We start from the raw sequence: 19954 nt of genomic DNA on the forward strand, positions 1-19954 counted from the left end.
ACAAGTTGACAACTCGAGACTGAGGGACTTGTGTACCGTTCGGTCCTCGGGCGTTGACCGACCTCGGGCATTGACCAAAGTCAACATGGTGGGACCCCGAAGGTGGGGTCCGCTGGAAAGTACAGCAGGGCAGGAAGAAGTCTCCTTAGGCTCACGGGTAAGGGACCCGAGGAAGGGGCGACACCAAAGCAAAGCGTGGAGTCCTCGGGCCTCGGCACCTCAACAGTAAAAGTGGATAAACAAGGTGGTTTTTAAGCCACATCCCAGTTACTAGTAGGGAGAGGCCTAGGTTACAAGGGACCCGTGCATGGGGTGTAGGGACGCGATAGTACGCACCACCGTTAAAGAGCCACTGGGACAGAGACGACCCGTAAAGGGTCACGTCCCAGGGGTGATCTGCATGCAAGGCACGTGAGTAGGGCAGGGAACTCCCAGGGCGGATGACTCAGAGATTGGATGCATGAGTTGGCATCCAAGCAGTCATCCCGCGCCAGTTGTGCCTCGACAGGGTAGTCTTACGCACTGAATGGCCTTAAGTATGGGTGCTAGTGTCGCTAAGATGCGCCCACAGAATGCTTAAGTCACAATAATACAAAAGGGCAAAGACACTAAAGGTATATAAGGATTGACAACAGACATAACCAGGTACGTTTTACATTTTACAAGATTACACAGAGAGAGAACACACAATGATTTCAGAGTTAGAGTTTGGTGTTCATTTCCTGAGAGACTGACTTGACCGTCGGAGTGCAAACGGTCGCAAGGGCACCCTTTTGTCTCTATCTTTTCAGGTGATTCCATCGGAGGAAAAGAGCGTAGGAGCGGAGGGTTCTTGGAAGTGAAGTCAACAGAGACGCACGAAGACGTTAGGTCAACCGGCGGGAACAGTACCATACCAAATACTTTGTTTGTTTTCAGTTTCTACATCCATCAACTTTTATTCTTTTTCATTCTCATTATGTTTGCTTTCTTTTTCAGGTGGATTCATAAACCAGGAGAATCTTTCATTTCACATAAGGTGACATTTTAAACCGGATTTGATGACAAATCCTTTTGAAGGGAGGGAGTGATATGATTCCAATAGCACAATATGAATGATTCTTGACATTCTTAGGAATCATCTTGAGTTGGATATGAGATAGGCACTTTAAAATAGAATTGGATCAAGGTTCTATGATCAAGAACTCACCAAGACTAGTACCAAAACCCAAACTCATATGGAAGTTCCATGTATTGTCAAATTGAACCGAACAAATTGAGTGAAAAGGCAAAGGCACAGAACAAAATGCATAAGAACATAATTGCACCGAACAATTAACCTAGAAATGAAGAAGAAACAAAGCTGAACGGTAGAAAATGAAATGAACCGAAGCAAAACACAAAGGAATTAAAAATGCCGAACTGAAAAAGCAAAGAATCAAGCTAAGACATGAACATAACAAGAGAAGGAAGGAAGGAGAAGAGAAAGCTCATGAAGATGGAGGAATGGTTGGATGATCACGCCACTTAGAGGATGGAGACTCCAAGATGAATGTGCAAAGCCGCCACTTGAGGTAACCAAAGAACTCTCAAGATAAGACTAAGTGAGGAAGGCACAAAGCTCTCCAATTCTCTCTCAAAAATTGAGTAGAGTTTCTCTAATTTAAAATTCAAATCTCCAAAAATACAAAGGCAGCACCTTAATTTATAGGCTAGGAGGTGCTGAAATGTAAAGCTAAAACAAATGCTAATTCCCCCCAAATAAAATGAAAGTGGCGCCAATCCTAAGTCATGAGGAAGGTATGACTTCCTCTCTCACTTCGGCACCTCCCTATTATTTCTACACCTCTCTACTAAACGCACACCCCCCTAAGACTCCTATACTAAAGACCTAAAGATGCTTTGACAAAAGAGGTTTCTTATGTTTCCCTCTAAGCACCTTCAAACAAAGAAATTACAAAAAGAGAAAACAAACGTCCATTAGCTCCTAAAGCCTTGAACATGCTCCTTGTAAGCCTTTGAGGTGGGCTTTGACCTCCATGAGCGTCCTCCATTTGAGCCTCAACCTCTTCTTGCTCTTGATGATTGGCCTCCATGTCCACTTGAGCTTGATCTCCATCATACTCCCCGAGTTGGAGAGAATTCGACCACGAATTCTGGAGACCTACAGAAAAAGGAGTTAGATCACTGATATTAAAAGTATGACTACCTAAGAATGTATCAGGCATATCTAACTCATAAGCATTGTCATTAATCCTCTTTAGGACTTGGAAAGGTCCATCTCCACGAGGCATTAGTTTGGACTTCCTTTGAGTAGGAAAACGATCCTTCCTCAAATGAAGCCAAACCCAATCACCTTCCTCAAACAACAATGCTTTTCTCCTTTTATTGGCAAGTTCAGCATACTTGCCAACCTTCTTCTCAATTCTCTTCTTGATGTCTTTATGCAAAGTTTTCACAAAAGAAGCCTTTTCATCCCCATCTTTGCACAAGGCATCTCCAAGAATGGGAATAGGAAGAAGATCAAGACGTGTTAAGGGGTTAAACCCATAGACAACCTCAAAAGGAGAATGTGAGGTGGTAGAATTTACTACACGGTTATATGCAAACTCAACATGGGGTAGTAAATTCTCCCACACTCTAGGATTCCCCGAAATGAAACATCTCAATAGTTGTCCCAAAGTTCTATTCACCACCTCGGTTTGACCATCAGTTTGTGGGTGGCAAGTGGTAGAAAATAAAAGTTTAGTTCCAAGCTTGCCCCACAAGGTCTTCCAAAAGTGACTTAAGAACTTGGGATCTCTATCAGACACTATAGATCTAGGGATCCCATGCAAGCGAACCACTTCTTGAAAGAAAAGGTTTTCAATATGACATGCATCATCCACTTTGTGGGAAGGAATAAAGTGAGCCATCTTTGAAAAACGATCCACTACCACAAAAATGGAGTCCTTTCCCTTTGATGTCTTGGGTAATCCTAAGATGAAATCCGTAGATATGTCAACCCAAGGCATTGAAGGGATAGGAAGAGGAGTATATAAACCATGGGAATGCATCTTAGATTTAGCTTTGCGACAAGCTATGCATTTATCACACAAACTATGAACATGTTTATGCATATGAGGCCAAAAGAAATGTTCATGCAACACATCCAAAGTTTTAGCAACCCCAAAGTGACCCATTAAACCCCCCTCATGAGCTTCTCTAACAAGAGATAATCTAATAGAGCTTTGAGGCACACAAAGACGTTTTCCTTTAAAAAGAAAGCTATCTTGTATAAAAAAAATCTTTGTGTCCTCCCTTAAGACACTCTTGATAGATGAGAGAAAAATCAAGGTCATCATGATAAAGTTCCTTAATGTGATCAAAGCCAAGATATTGAGAACTTAAAAGATTTAGCAAAGTATATCTTCTAGAAAGTGCATCCGCCACAATGTTTACTTTTCCTTGCTTATGTTTGATCACATAAGGAAATTGCTCAATGAATTCCACCCACTTAGCATGCCTCTTGTTAAGCTTGTTTTGGCTTTTCAAATACTTAAGAGATTCATGATCACTATGTATCACAAACTCTTTAGGAAAAAGATAGTGTTGCCAAGTAAACAAAGCCCTAACAAGTGCATATAATTCTTTATCATAAGTGGAATAATTGAGATGACTTCCCTTCAATTTCTCACTAAAATAAGCTATGGGGTGGCCCTCTTGAAGGAGGACAGCCCCAATGCCTATACTTGAAGCATCACACTCAATCTCAAATGTTTTAGTGAAATTAGGAAGGGCTAAGATGGGAGCATTAGTCAATTTTTCTTTTAAAGTCTCAAAAGCTTTTTGTTGTGCTTCTCCCCATTGAAAAACCACATCCTTTTTCACTATATCATTGAGAGGTGCGGCAATGGTACCAAAGTTTGGTACAAATCTTCTATAGAAAGAAGCAAGTCCATGGAAACTTCGGACTTCATTCAAGGTTTTCGGTGTAGGCCAATTTTGAATGGCCATCACCTTTGTTTTGTCCACATGGACCCCTTTGCTACTCACAACAAACCCTAGGAATTCTATATGATCAAGTGCAAACATACATTTAGCAAGGTTAGCATACAAATGTTCCTTCCTAAGGGTTTCTAAAACTTGCCTAACATGCAACCTATGGTCATTCAAAGATAAGTTATAAATGAGAATATCATCAAAGTAAACAACAACAAACTTACCAATGAAAGGTCTAAGAACATGATGCATGAGGCACATGAAGGTACTTGGTGCATTAGTTAAACCAAAGGGCATAACTAACCACTCATACAAACCAAAGTTGGTCTTAAAAGCCGTCTTCCATTCATCACCCGGTTTGATACGGATTTGATTGTAGCCACTTTTAAGATCAATCTTTGAAAAAAATTTTGAACCATGCAATTCATCCAACAAATCATCAAGCCTAGGTATGGGATGCCTATACTTAATTGTAATGTTATTGATGGCCCTACAATCCGAACACATTCGCCATGTGCCATCCTTTTTAGGCACTAAGATGATAGGCATAGCACAAGGACTCATGCTATCTTGAACCCACCCTTTTTCAATCAAAGCCTCAACTTGTTGGCGAATTTCCTTGGTTTCACTTGGATTGGTCCTATATGTTGGACGGTTTGGTAAGGAAGAGCCCGGTATCAAATCAATTTGGTGTTCAATCCCTCTCAAAGGTGGAAGTCCTTTTGGAGGATCTTGAAACACATCTTGAAACTCTTCTACCAAATTTTCCAAACAATGAGGACTATCAACAAGTGGTTCTAACTTAAGAGTTCTAGGGATGGCTAAGAAAAGAGGATGGTGAGCCACTATTTCCCTTTGAAGCTCATGCCTAGACACAAGAAGTGTAGGCTTAGAACTCTTATCTTTTTTTATCTTTTTCACTCTCCCTCTTTTTTTCATGATGATTTGGTCCTCATGGACTTCTCTAGGAGAGAGAGATTTTAAAGTAACCTTGTGACCATGGAAATCAAAAGAAAGTTTGTTGGTAAAGCCATCATGAAAAACTTTTCTATCAAATTGCCAAGGCCTTCCCAAAAGAGCATGTGTAGCTTCCATGGGCACAACATCACATAATACCTCATCTTTGTATTTTCCAATAGAGAAATGGATAAGGACTTGTTTATTCACAACAATTTCTCCAACTTCACTAAGCCATTGCAATTTGTAGGGCTTTGTATGAGAGATAGTAGGCAATCCAAGTTTATCTACTACTCTTGTACTAGCCACATTAGCACAACTACCCCCATCCACTATAAGACATCTTGTATGGAAAATATTTTCCCTTTGACTTTCATCAAAAGGTTGTGAAACTTGTCCAAGAAGTCTTCTCACAACTAACAAATCTCCTTCAAGTGGACTCTCACTCTCATTCTCACTAGACGCCCTAGATGGTGAAGAATGCCTAGGTGAATCCGAATCATGCCTACTCATGACAATGCCATTATGCACAAACATATTCCTTTTAGAAGGACAATTAGCTGCAATGTGACCATAACCCATACACTTAAAGCATTTCTTACTAGACGATCTAGTCGGGGATTTAGGCCTAGAAGTAGATGGCTTAGGTTCCTTGGGTTTGAAAGAAGAATCTTTAGAAGGAAATTTTGAAAAAGACTTTTTGTTCCTCCAAGAATTGTTGTAGTAACCATCATTGGGAGCATTTTTGAAAGAATTTTTCTTAGCAAGTTGGGCTTCCACTTTCATTGCAAGATGAACTAAAGAACCCAATGATGAATACTCTTGTAACTCAACAACATCTTGAATATCCTTCCTTAGACCACTCACAAACCTAGCAATCATAGCTTCCTCACTTTCTTCTAATTCAATTTGAAGCAAAAGCGTTTCTAACTCTTTGTAATATTCATCCACATTTAACGTGCCTTGTTGAAACCGTTGGAGTCTCAACATGAGGTCTTTCCTAAAATGTGGGGGCACAAACCTAGCGCGCATTTGATCCTTTAAAGAGTTCCAAGAGTCCACGGGAGGACCCTTGTGATAGATAATGTCCTTTACAACACCATGCCACCATTTCATGGCATAATCACTAAACTCTAAGGTGGCTAGCTTAAGCTTGTGCTCATCTTGGATCTCATGGATCTCAAATATTTGTTCACACTTAGCCTCCCAATCTAAATACACATTAGGATCATTAGAGCCATTAAAACAAGGAAGCTTGACCGAAGGTAGCCTAGCCTTTGCATCTTGGTAGTATCCATCTCCACGGTGATGTCTCTCCCCTTGGTTGTGATGTCTATGGCCATGGAATTGAGGTGGAGTTTGCCTTCTCCTATGGTTCTCCTCACGGCCAAAGTCATTTGAAGAACCCCTTGATGAAGGTCTATGTGAATGATGTCCACCATTGATAGAGTGAGATGGCCTAGCTTGTTGCACCTCCATCTTTTGCAATTTTTCTTCCAAACGCCGAATGGTGCGTTGAGCTTCATGCAATTCACCAAGGACTGAAGCTTTGGAAGGAGAGTGCTGCTTGTAAGATTCTCCACTTGAATAGCCAGCCATTTGCAAATAAAAACAGCAAACACAAAAAACAGCAAACAAGTTAAGAAACAAAGTTAGGAAAAATGATTTTGGCAACCAAATTGCCGAAGTGAAACTGGCCTAAAATTCACTCTCAAAGAAATAATGTCCCTGCACCAAGCTGATCTTAAGGCCTTAGGAATCCTCAAATGAAAGATGTCAAAGCAAGGCACACCAATCTCAAAGCCAACCACAACAAAACCAAAGAAGCAATAAAGACAAACAAGAAAAGGTATAAGCAATGAAAGGCTATAACAAAAGGAATACTAGATGCATGACAAACTCAAAGAGTAATGAATAAAAGACAAGCAAGAAAATAAGGAACTCAATGAAAAAGTAGGCACACAAAAGAAAACTTAAAGAAAAGCACTAGAGTAGATGAAGAAAACAAAAACAGAACTACTGGAAAATATTTTTGAGGATGTCAGTGGACATGTTTGAGGATCACTCGCCGGAGGTGGACATTACGTTCACAAAGCAGGATCTTCGGGACGTTGTGCCTCATGACAACGATCCCATAGTTATTTCGTTGATAACAGCAGGGAGGAAGGTCCACCGAGTTCTGGTGGACCAAGGAAGCTCGGCGGACGTGATGTTCTGGCCGACTTTCACGCAGCTGGAATTGCCCCTTGACCAGCTAAGGCCCTATGGAGGGTGCTTATATGGATTCGCTGGTGACCAGGTGGAGGTCAGGGGGTACATTGAGCTGAGAACCACGTTTACAGATGAGGCTGGGTCGAGGACGGAGAAAATCAAGTACCTCATCGTAAACGCCCCTTCAGCATATAACATCCTGTTGGGAAGGCCCACTCTTAACAGGATAGGCGCAATTCCATCGACTCGGCACATGAAGGTGAAGCTGCCGTCCATGGAAGGGGTGGTGATCACGATCAAGTCGGACCAGAAAGAAGCAAAAAGGTGCTATGAGAATAGCCTGAAAAACAAAAGGTCCGTGAGCTATGTAACAACCACCCCACCTCCCGGTGTGAAGCCCAGACCGCCGGTAGCAGAGGATATCGCTGGAAGGGATGTAGAGATGATAGACGCTGAGCTGGGGGAGAAAGAGGCTGGCCTGGATGAGGAAGAGGCGCGGAATCGCCCCGAGGAAGCGAGGGAACTGGGAATCGCCAAGGCGGTGATCGCCAGAGAATCCAGGCCCAAACCTGTTGAGCAGTGGCTCGAGAAGGAGATCGGAGGGAAAGTTTTCAAGCTCGGAAGATCTCTGGAGGTCGATCTCCAGGACCAGATCGCCAAGGTGATTGAGCGGCATCTGGACGCGTTTGCTTGGTCCGCTTCGGACATGCCCGGGATCGATCCCGACTTCTTGTGCCATCATCTGGCGATGGACAACATGGTGAGACCGGTGCGACAAAGGAGAAGGAAATTCAACGAAGAGAGGAGGCAGGCGATCAGGGACGAAACCCAGAAACTCCTCGCCGCAGGCCACATCAGGGAAGTCCAGTACCCTGAATGGTTGGCGAATGTCGTACTGGTGAAGAAGAGCAACGGGAAATGGCGCATGTGCGTCGATTTCACCGATCTGAACAAAGCTTGCCCGAAGGATTCGTATCCTTTACCAAGCATTGATGCCCTGGTTGATAGTGCTGCAGGGTGCAAGCTGCTGAGTTTCCTGGATGCCTTCTCGGGCTATAATCAGATCAAGATGCATCCCATGGATGAAGAAAAAACAGCCTTCATGACGGAGAGGTCGTGCTACTGCTATAAGGTGATGCCGTTTGGGCTGAAGAACGCGGGGGCCACGTACCAGAGGTTGATGGATCGAGTACTTGCACCGATGCTGGGAAGGAACGTGCAAGCCTACGTCGATGACATGGTCGTGACCTCGCAGGAGAAAAGCAAGCACGTGGCAGACTTGGAAGAATTGTTCACGACGATCGCCAAGTTCAAGTTAAAGCTCAACCCGGAGAAATGCATTTTCGGCGTGGAGGCTGGAAAGTTTTTGGGTTTTCTCTTGACTGAAAGGGGAATAGAGGCTAACCCGGACAAGTGTGCCGCCATCTTGGCGATGAGAAGCCCGGCTACAGTGAAAGAAGTCCAGCAGCTGACAGGTCGGATGGCAGCCCTATCTCGCTTCGTGTCAGCGAGCGGAGAAAAGGGACATCCCTATTTCCAATGCCTGCGGCGCAATAAAAAGTTCGCTTGGACGAAAGAATGCGAGGAAGCTTTTGTCAAGCTAAAGGAGTATCTGGCGAGCCCGCCGGTTCTGTGCAAACCACTGGCGGGTACCCCTCTCAGGTTGTATTTCGCTGTGACTGAGAGGGCAGTGAGCGCGGTGCTCGCTCAGGATCAAGATCAGGCTCAGAAGCCTATTTATTTCGTGAGTAAAGTGTTGCAGGGCCCAGAAACGAGATATCAGGCCCTGGAGAAGGCTGCGCTGGCTGTGGTGTTTTCGGCGAGGAGGTTGCGCCACTACTTCCACAGTTTCACAATACTGGTGATGACTGACCTGCCCATCCAGAAGGTCTTGAAGAAACCTGACGTTGCGGGAAGGATGGTGAAGTGGGCAGTAGAGTTGTCAGAATTTGACATTAAATATGAGCAGTATTGTGGACATGTCCACTTGAGCTCCTAAAGAGTATAGAATTGAACATGCTCGCTGTAAGCCTTTGAGGTGGGCTTTGACCTCCATGAGCGTCCTCCATTTGAGCCTCAACCTCTTCTTGCTCTTGATGATTGGCCTCCATGTCCACTTGAGCTTGATCTCCATCAGGGAGCCTGATGCAGGACCATCCACGCCTCCATGTCTGTATCAATAATAGATTAAAACTGTATAGAATTTTTTATTTTAAATTTTCTTAGAGTATTTTATAGATGAAACAAATTTACTCTAGAAACCCTAACTTGTTACACAAGTAAGAGCTTCTAGAGCACCTTAGAAGAGTACACACAACCTCCTTAAGCCACCACACTCACCATAATTAAGTTTACTTAACTAGAGTTATGGTAGCTTAAGGAGCAAGCTACCTTCATCTATAAATACTCCAAAATACTCTCATGTCCAAATTTGCAAATATTGAATGAAGAACTCTGAATTTGAGATTCATTCTCTCCCAAATCTCCTTTTTGTAGAGAGCCTTTAAGGCCTAGTAATTCCTAGATAGTTGGTCAAACCTCTTTTTACTTCCTACCACCAAAACTACTCTAATTCCTCACCAAAACCTCCCATTCTCTGTGCAAACTCTTCACCATTCTGTTGCCACTACATTCAACTTCTATAATCCATCACCTTGGATTGCATCAATACCCTTTCTAGAACATATATTTTTCCTTTTGGATTTACCTTTCCAAAAGTCAAAATATGTGTTTCAAAAAGGATATTCCAGAATGGTTTTTTTCTCTTTCGAAATGCCTATTCCGAGAAACAACTTTACATTATGGAACACCAGATGAATTTTTTCACTTTTGGAAACCCCATTCATAGTTTTTTTTTTCTTCTTATGGAAACCCCATTTCGAAAAATAACTTTCCATTTTGGAACACCCCATTCTGAAATGCATTTCGCTAACAGATTTCTAATTCCAAAATTCAAATTTTAGAACTCATTCCCAAAAGTCAATTTTTGGAAACACACACCATTATACCCAACCCAAAACAGTACAACATGCCTCAGTTTTTATCTGAAACCACCAACAAAGCCTTCTCAACACACCAATAGCTCCACTGTACATCCACTAAGATCAACCTTTGCTGTAACAACCTCCACAATACCACCTGCAACCCACACATTACCATGAAAGCTATGTTTTGAAATAAAATACTAAGACAATTTCAAGATTTCAAAAAATAATGGAGTGGAGGAAGAAGAATGATGGGTGCATGAGGAAACACCCTCATATCAATCGGAAACAAAAAGTGGTAATAGGACTGGGCCAAAACCCGATCCGAACCAATAAACCATGTGAAAAGGATGTATACGACTTATCGAGTACGTGAACCTTTCAAAATTATGTTTTATTTTTTTCTCAAATTTTAATTATGTTTTTCTCAAAATGATTACAAGTTTTTGGACCTAAAAATTTAGATAAACTAAAAGTATTCTCTCTAAGAAATTACAACAAACATAAAGAAAACATAATTTAAAAAATAGTTAAAAAAGAATTATCTAAAATTACAATTTAGTTCAATTTACAATGCAATTGAGTAGGTACCATTTTTCTGCCAACCAATAAGGTTATGCAATTTAAATTTGTACTATGATATTTTGATACTCAATAAATTCTTACACATATTTTACCTCTTTTATTTTATCTTTCATGGTTTTTTTATAAATACAAAAATTCATTTTTTAATAATTATACTACACTACTTGAAAGTGAAAGTTGTTGGTGAAGTGTAAAATATTATTTCTCTTTAAACTTTTGGGACTCCAATCTCCTTCAATCCATTCCACGGTCACCCACTACTTCTGCCAAACAATGGTCCCATATAAATCTCAATAATTAAAGCATACAGAGTTATGGAATTGCTCAAAATATTTGAACTTATATTAAGATACATTTTTTAAAAAATTTAACACAGATTTTATTTTTGAAATACTTTCATTCTCAGTTTTCAATTTTTTAAAATTACATAAGTGTATAATTTTATATTTTCATCTTTTATTAACTTGGATTAATTATGCATATACCTTTTTTTTTATCAAAAATTCATCTTTCTTAAATGTCATGTTAATATTTGTCATACATAAAATACTTGTAGTATAAAATTATCCTTGTGTTAATTTTCTGAAATTACCCAGGGTGTAGTTAATGCTTTTCTTATATTTTTGTTATGAATTTAATAATGCGTTAGTTACGTTACAAATTCACCTACTAATAAAAGATGTATTACAAAATTATATTGCAAACTTTTGCACAATACCCTACACATACATTATGATACGACAGGTAACAACGAGCCAAATTAGCAGGGAAAGACGATATAAGTAAAAATAATTGATGACAGGGAACAGCATCAAAGATGCAAATCCTTGTGTCCTTTAAGGTGTACACTGAAGAAAATAAAATGAGCAAAGGCAAATGGAACACGGCATTTCTTCTTCAGCTCTAATATGTCAACAACGTGCCAACTTTAAATTCTTTCACTAGTCGTCCATTTCTTTTTCTACTCCCTTAACAACTTGCTGCAACATGCAACAAAAGAAAGTTTCATCTTCTAGCTTTCTGCATAAAATATATGCCAGGCAAAGGAAAAAGAACAATACATGTTGGATCCATTGAACAAGAAGAGGTTACCTGATTTGTAGTCAACATCGCCTTAAAGCATGACAAGGCGTATTGCACATCGCTTGCCGATATTTGGTGGTGGAGAACAACTCTCATTCTGAAATAAACAGACACTGTCATTAACCTCTTGCCTTGCTCACAGAGTGGAATAGTTATCTTATATCAACAAATTATTACTTCACGTATAGAAAGAGAAGTAAGAACAATGGTCAAGCAGAAAGTAACATAAGTTTAGGAAATTAATAACGTGTTTAGCAAACGTTACTCCTGTTCCCAAGCCCCGACTTAATCCACCAAAAATGTTTTTCTGAACAAGTATTTCCTTTTCTATAAAAAAAAAAGCATGCATTACATAATATTGACGTTTATTCATAAACACTGTAGGAAAAAGAGAATACAACAGATGCACACACCGTCAAAATTGAAAGTATTGCAAAATAAGAGTGAATTTTAAGCTTAGGGAAAAGGTCCCGTAATAAAAATATTTTAAAACTGATGCACAACAAGTTTCTCCAACATTTGAATAGTTTAACGCTCGGATAAACATGCCACATCGACTTAAAGACACTTATATTATGCTGATATATAAAAAAGTAGAAAAGATCAACATGCTGATTCACTGATTACGTTTGGTACACGAATAAAGAGATATTAGTCAACAAAAATAACAATTAAAACTTGGATTTCGAAGGATTAGAGGTTCATTCATGTCATTGTTAGTGCATTAAACCTCAGAAGGAACTCATAGTAGTGACTTGACTTCATTGTAAAGTTTGCAATTATTTCAATTATTTATAATAGACTGAACGTTGAGGGGAAACAAGACCTTGATGAGCTCTCTTGCATCAAAAGGATACCACGTTCTTCCAAGTACTTGCATATTTTCTCTGCCCTAGTCTGGATACCATCTTCAATGTCAATGAATACCTGGTACCACAGAAAGAAAAATTTAGTGGTTCCTTAAGGGATGTATGTAAAATTATCATTTATGTTGTTTGCACTTGGCGTTCTAGGCTGAGTACTGCGACAGAAATTAAGAAATAAAGCGCAATCAAGACAGAGTGCACAAACACAAATAAACAGAGCAACAATGAAGTTTCACCATATAAACAAGATACACTACACTAAATTCTAAATACTCACTATATTGGTCTCCACACCAAGGGTATCCACTCTCAGTCCTTTAAGTTCCCTCAATCCATCTGAAAGAAAGGAAAAAGTTACAGTAGAATAGAAAGTTTAAAAGAAAATGGTTTCTGAGTTTAAGAAAATTATAATTCATGAAACGGACTAGCTAAAATTTTGACATTTACCAGCTAACAGTCTAGCTTTCTTGTGATCATTTTCCAGCTTTCCAATATTTTCCTGCAAGGCAACAAGTGCTGCAGCACAAAGGATGCCAATCTGTCTCATTCCACCTCCTAAGGTTTTCCGGAGTCGTCTGGCCTGAAAAAAATAGATAAACAAGACTTGAACATCAGTTGTCCAGTAAGAACCTACCTCCATTTACTTTCCCTCTAAAATTATAAAACTACCTTTGCAATAAAATTCTCGGAACCAACAATAACAGATCCAACTGGAGCACCTATACCTTTAGATAGGCAAACCTAATTCATAAGTTCAAAGAAATAAAGTCAGTTTGCTTTACTATTATTAAATAGGTTATTATAGACGCAACAAGTTTCATATGAAACAGGCCATAAAATCAGTCCTCTGGAACTTTACTCAATAAGTTAGATAAAAGCAAAACTTCAAAAGGCCAAGAAGATATACTGAATCGTAGGCAAACAGGAAAAAGAACAGAAAACATACGGAAACTGAATCGGCTGCTTGGACAAGCCTATCCACTGGAATACCAAGTGCCTGAAAATCCAAACTTTTCAGTTATAATGCGTATATTAGCAGGAAGGAGAAACAAAAAACGAACAGGAAGTAAAAAACTGAAAGCTAGATATATAATTAAAGGCAAGATATGATTCTCATAACTCAGACTGTCAATGAGAAAATTGATAAAATTATGCTACTCATTGGAAAATAGGCAGTGAAGGGTCTGATCATATTTAACTGCTTATCTCACTTCATAATAAACAAATGTAGAAGTCACATTTAATCATTCAAATGGTAACCAACCTGCTCTTTCAGATTGATTTGACTGTAAATTCACATTGTCATATCCATTCCATTTATGAAAGTAATTATACCCGTATAAATAAATTGTGACCAAGCCCTGTGCTAGGATGGCAGACAGGGAAGTCACTAAAGGGTTATCCACAGTACAACTTGCCTATGATTATGTACATTCTATGTTCATTATTATTGGAGTAGCACTAGCCGTGAGAAAAAAATTTACACATAAAGTGTGTATAAAGCCTTACAACTGAGGAAAGCATGAGTAAGAGACAAATGTACTTACAACTGATGCGTTAAAAATACGGGCTCCATCAATGTGAAGCTTCAGTCCGTGCTTCTTAGCTAACTCCCCAACTCTGTCTGTATATTCAACTGAGAGGCATCTGCCACCAGAGCTGCATCCAGGTAAAATATAAGCCATGATGCTTTATATAATTTTGAATCAGTATCAGCAGAAAGGGACTTTTAAAATCCAAAGAAAAACTAGCAGATTCCCTGGGCCTGAATTCATTTTAGTAGCTGTGGGGTAATTATAACCAACAAGAGTGTACAGAGCAATGAAGTGGTGTCACCGCATTAAGAAAATACTGCCCCATGTCTTTAGTAACACCGCATGGGGCAATCCTTCAGGTTTACAAAAACAAATAAAATGGTCTGCTGCGATCACTGAAGGCCTTGTAAGAGGTAGCATCTCCACCCAGCAACCAATATATACATCAAGAAAGGTTATAAATGTCTGTAAACAAAGAACAAATTTACGATATTCAATTTGGAAGATTAAATTAAGTTCCTAAGTGCTTACTTTGCGTGAGTATTTTCCAAGCAAATAAGCTTGGTGGTTGGATACAGTAACTCCCCCCTAGGGTCCCTGATAGCAGTTTCAATCAAATCAATGTCCATGGTTCCATCATCGTTATTCTTCACTGGTCTTGGATGCACCCCGCCAATAGTTGCAATGCCGCCATTCTCGTAAATATAGATATGGCAATTGTCTCCAAGAATAACTTCACTTCCCCTGACATCACAATGAACAAGTACACATATAAGGTTCCCCATTGTGCCAGATGGGACAAAAAGAGCAGCTTCTTTGCCCATTGTCTTTGCCATCTCTGCTTCTAAGCGGAAAGCAGTAGGGTCATTGCCTAGAACATCGTCATCAACTTCAGCACTCGCCATGGCAGCCCGCATTGCTTCAGTTGGCTTCGTAACTGTGTCTGACCGAAGATCCACAATTCTAGTTACCATCTTCTCCTCAACTAAAATAAAACAAGCCAAAAAGTAAAAAAGTCGATCGCCATCCTCAATTTCTCACCATTTCCATTCGGTACAAATTCAATTTCAAAAGAACCAAATCACCAAATTTAAACAAACAGATGCTTACGGTGACATTTCTCTGCCACCATTGTTGGATTCAAATTAACTAATTCAGAAACACTTGCAAATTATCACGAGTCAAAAAAAGTTTCCCAATCTACAAATGATTAGTATTTTCGATAATAACAGCAGCCTTGGCAGAATTCCACGAATAACAAACTAAAGACAGAAGCCCAGTTACACGTATCAGTAGTAATCTCCGCAATCCACGTGAAATCATAAAAAAGAATAAATTAAAAATTGCCAAGAAATTTAGGAGCCGAATTGAACAATTCAAGCAAGACAAAAGAAAGGACGGAAAAAAAGAAATCACCGAAAGTTTCCCGCAAAATAAGAGGTGCAATGATAATCTTGAAACAGTCTCCACTCTACAGAAAACTGTAGTAAAATAATAACAAAGATATGAGGAAATAGAGCATTACAGAATAGAGTGTTGTGGAAGACAAAAATATTGAGGATTTTCCTATTTTGGAAAAGGAAATTGTATGCATAAAATAATAACACTAAAAATAGAAAACAAAAGATGAAACTGTGGAGATAAAAACACAGGAAAAGACGCAACTGCTGCAAAAGACATGACACATACCAGAGCAAGGCAACCCGTGAACCTTTTTTTATCTTTTTTTTTTTCTTAAATAGCGTGATTCGCAGAAGTAAAAGCAAAGAGCGGATTATTCTTATAATTTGGTTTTAGTGGTTGAGAAATGAAGAAGAAGAAGAAGAAGAAGAAGAAGAAGAAGGTGGTTGTGCGATGAATTTTGAGTTGAGAAGAGTTAATCCAATTTACCAGAGGAAGGTGGAAGAAGATTAACCCTAGCTCTCCCTCAGACTAAGTCGAACTGAAGTTCATGCACTGGTTTTGCGACTTCCACTGGAAGGCAGTTATAGTTATATATATATATATATATATATATATATATATATATATATATATATATATATATATATATATATATATATATATATAGGGAATCTACCACCTTCTATACTCTACTCTCCTCTACTCTATTAATTAATTATTTATTTATTTATTTTAAATTTATGATTCTAATAAAAGGTGACTTCTCGTAACAATCCTATTCCTGCTATTTAGAAAATGATAGTTTGAAATTTTTTTGAAATTATATACAATTTTTATATTTTTTTATGTAATGAATTTAAAAATAAATATATATAAAAAATATATATAATTAAATAATATAAAAAATATTAAAATTATAATATGAAAATAAAAAATTTGGGTTTTCAATCTATACCTATCCTTTTTATCCCATTTGTCGCTTTTCACCTTTTGGGAACGCTCATCTTAACACTATACCAAAATGCTATCTATGCTGGCATTGACTCATCTCTTTGCCTTTCCTCTTCCTTGGTATTCAAATATCAAATACCCTTTTATAATATCAATAAAATTCACAACTTTACAGTAAAAAATTCCATTTATATATTTTTTTGACTTTTCCAATTTTATTATAGACTTTATATTTAGCAAAATATTTTTTATATTTAACAATTTTAAAATAAAATAATTCATTATTAGATTGTTAACATATCAGAATTTTGGATTCTCAACTTATCATAACAATAACAATATACATAATACTCTTTTTTTATTTTTCATTCTCTCTTAATATATTTTCTTTACATTATTACTCTCCTTATACTTTTAAAAAAAGTGCATCCAGCATTATCGGTTCTTTTTAAAAGAGGCAAAGTCAATTGATTCATTCTCATTGGCATGAATTTTTATAAACTATTTTAAAACTTATCTCATCTTTTAATTATAATTTAGTATTTATTTGGTCTTTTCGGATTCCTTTACCAGTGTCCTCATCCATCCCTGGTGGGCAGCCGGTTAGGTGTGTAATTTTGGCGGCTAAGGCTGTGTTTGAATTTTAATAGTACACGAAATCAAATTTTAGTTTCTATTTTATACATTTATGCTTTTAAAATCTAATTAAAAACATCACCTCAAATTTCAATTAACTTAAAAGCTGCGCTATTTCTTTCTGATCCTGCCTGTTGATCAGAACGTTGGAACCTGCCTCGTCAAGCTTGGATCGACGTGTGCACCGCGTCAACCTCCGTCCTCCGTCACGATCCACCTCAAGAACCTGCAAAAGAACAGAGCGGCGCCGCTGCGGCCGATCGCACTCCAATGCCCAAGTCAGTGACTGAATCACCAAATACTTCAAGAGCAACGCTCAAGAACTCTCAAGGAACCGTGCAATGTTCTCTCACAGTATGCTCAAGAACTCGCAAGCGTAAAGAATATAATCTGAACGTGCGTACCTCAAAAGTTCGTTGGGGAACCCTTAAATACCTGGTCACTTTCTTTCTCCTAGCAGTTACCTGGACACGTGGTTCGCATCCAGTACACGTGCCATCATCTGGAGCCTCCTTGACTTGGGCGCAGCTTCTGACTCTCTTTCGGCTAAGTTACTTTATGCATGGTACTGCCCAGTGCATAGCTAACTTGGAGCGCGATCTCTACTGGGATTGGCGAGTTAGGGTGCCTTCGTACACCTTCCCTGTGCTCTCGCCGGCCGCCTTCATAATCTGCACCACCTTCGTCTTCGGCGATGTGCTTGCTCCGGCTATCTCTAATCACTTGGTCGCCTGAGTTTACATCTGGCGACTTCACCTTTAACCCGATGACCGTCGGTTCTGGTATACTGGAGATTGGAGCACGCCAACTTAATAACTGGCGACTTCACGAGCCCCGACCTCCTTCCCTTCTGCCAACCTGGCGTCTCGTCAACACGCCTATACTGTAGCTTGGTGCCACGTCATCACTTCCGACTACCAGGGCGGTACACTTTCTAACTCTAAACTGAAATTAAAACACACTAATGCATTTTTATATATAACTCTTTCGGCTTGTGTGAAGAGGAATATCACTACTCTAAAACAATTCATATTTCAGTCTAAAATTATTACGGTTCTAATTTTTATTCCTTAAAATTAATTCATATTTTCAGTCTCGATGAAATATTAATTATTTATTTCCTAATTTATCCTCCAACAAGCCACGTTAATAAGTGATATTTATATTAGAAAATGTTAATGTATTTATTATAGAAAAACGTTATATTATAGAAAAACGTTATAGTGAAAATACGAAAGAAAACAAATTTTCCCTTGGTCGATTTTCGTTAAAATGAGAGTACTTCACTTAAAAAATAATTGAGTCGTTTCTGGTTCAAATGAGAGTAATTCACTTGAGTTAGATTTTTTTATTTGAAATTTCATATGACTTAATATTTTAACATTTCAGTAGATTTGCATGACTTACTTAATGATTATATGATATTAGTGGAATATTAGAATACTTCAATAAGTTTATACTCAATAGACATATAAAACAAAATGAAGATAACTGCTTAAAACATTTCAATAAGTCATTATTTATTGTATTATATACGGAATGCATGCTAATATTTTTATATAAGCTTCATAAAATATATTAAATTATTATATTAAATAAAAAATAGATTTAATTATCATTTTTATCCCTCATTTAGAACCAATATTCATTTTAAAATAGTGGTTATTAAAAAAATTAATTTGGTCCTAACGTTTTTAAAATATATTTAAGTTTATCCCTTTTCTTAATTTTGGACTAGCAACATTAAGTGTTTTTTTATGTGGCACAGAGAAGTGAAAACATGAACTGTGACCTGTTGTATGCATGGACACTTTGATGTATATGTAAGCCACGTGTGCGGTTTAGGATTTTGTACCGTCCCGTACCCGGGCGTTGACAAGTCAAGGTCAAAGCCAACGTCGGGGTCAAAGTCAACATAAGTCGTCGCCTAGGTGAGGCAACGCCAAGTGCAAGCGTCGCCAAGAGGAAGCGTCGCCAAGATAAGACGTCGCCTAGAGCAGGCGTCGCCAAGGTAAAATGTCACAAAAGCAAGGCAATCACAGTGTTGCTCCTCGATACCCATGGGTAGGAAAGACCATGGAGGGAGCGACGCCGTGGGAAGGCCTCAAACCCCGATAACCCGGGGTAGCAATAAAGAGAAGAGAAAGGTGGCTTCAAGGCTGTACCGTCCCGTACCCGGGCGTTGACTAAGTCAAGGTCAAAGTCAACACCAGGGGTCAAAGTCAACACCAGGCGTCGCCTAGGTGAAGAGACGCTAAGTGCCAGCGTCACCAAGAAGAGGCGTCGCCAAGGCAAGGCGTCGCCTAGGTGAAGGCGCCGCCCCACCAGGGCGTCGCCAGATCAAACAGTACTAAAGCAAGGCAATCACAGTGTGGTTCCCCGATACCCATGGGTAGGAAAGACCATGGAGGGAGCGACGCCGTGGGAAGGCCTCAGGTCCCGATAACCCGGGGCAGCGATAAAGAGAAGGAAAAGGTGGCTTCAAGGCCATAATGATGGCACCAGTGTAGGGCAGCCTGACTCGTGAAGTACCCCTGCCGCCCCAGAGACGCCTTTGGGACAGATGCGACTCGAGAGGAAGGTCACGCCCAGGGTAGCCGGGTGCAGGGTACGAGAGGAAGGCAGATACGCTCTCAAAGTAAGTGACTAGATAATTGGGGGCATGAGTTGGCACCCAAAAAGTCACCCCTAGCGCAGTAGCACTCCCAAGCAGGGGGACTCACACGCAGAAACGTCCCCAAATGGGTAGAAACGCCCCCAGATGGGGTCACGGCGTCGTGAG

The 19954-nt window shown here is 39.4% G+C and overlaps 1 protein-coding gene across 3 annotated transcripts; it reads right to left on the reverse strand.

Moving 5' to 3' along the window:
* Positions 1-11457: 11457 nt before the first annotated feature.
* LOC137817301 (low-specificity L-threonine aldolase 1-like) lies at positions 11458-16193 on the reverse strand. Of its 3 annotated transcripts, XM_068620552.1 has the most exons (12): positions 16072-16159; positions 15598-15662; positions 15292-15443; positions 14713-15166; positions 14194-14305; positions 13593-13643; positions 13316-13387; positions 13094-13226; positions 12924-12982; positions 12607-12707; positions 11790-11877; positions 11458-11677 (listed from the first exon to the last, which is right to left on the reverse strand). In XM_068620552.1, exons 3-12 carry the CDS (start codon positions 15311-15313, stop codon positions 11639-11641), a joined length of 1131 nt encoding a protein of 376 aa, XP_068476653.1. In that variant the 5' UTR covers positions 15314-15443; positions 15598-15662; positions 16072-16159; the 3' UTR covers positions 11458-11638. The 3 variants fall into 3 exon arrangements, with proteins under 3 accessions (XP_068476653.1, XP_068476655.1, XP_068476654.1); XM_068620554.1 differs by lacking the exon at positions 15292-15443 and having other exon boundaries at positions 16072-16163; XM_068620553.1 differs by lacking the exons at positions 15292-15443; positions 15598-15662 and having other exon boundaries at positions 16072-16193.
* Positions 16194-19954: the final 3761 nt, after the last annotated feature.

Source organism: Phaseolus vulgaris, unplaced genomic scaffold, assembly GCF_000499845.2.
Source record: "Phaseolus vulgaris cultivar G19833 unplaced genomic scaffold, P. vulgaris v2.0 scaffold_29, whole genome shotgun sequence".
Classification (NCBI taxonomy): domain Eukaryota; kingdom Viridiplantae; phylum Streptophyta; class Magnoliopsida; order Fabales; family Fabaceae; genus Phaseolus; species Phaseolus vulgaris.

Coding starts and splice junctions, on each gene's coding strand:
- LOC137817301 (XM_068620552.1), bottom strand. CDS start 15,313: ATGGTGGCAGAGAAATGTCACC. Junction 13,644..14,193: donor GTATTTTTAACGCATCAGTT/GTAAGTACATTT, acceptor TTGGATTTTCAG/GCACTTGGTATTCCAGTGGA. Junction 11,678..11,789: donor CGATGTTGACTACAAATCAG/GTAACCTCTTCT, acceptor TGCATGTTGCAG/CAAGTTGTTAAGGGAGTAGA.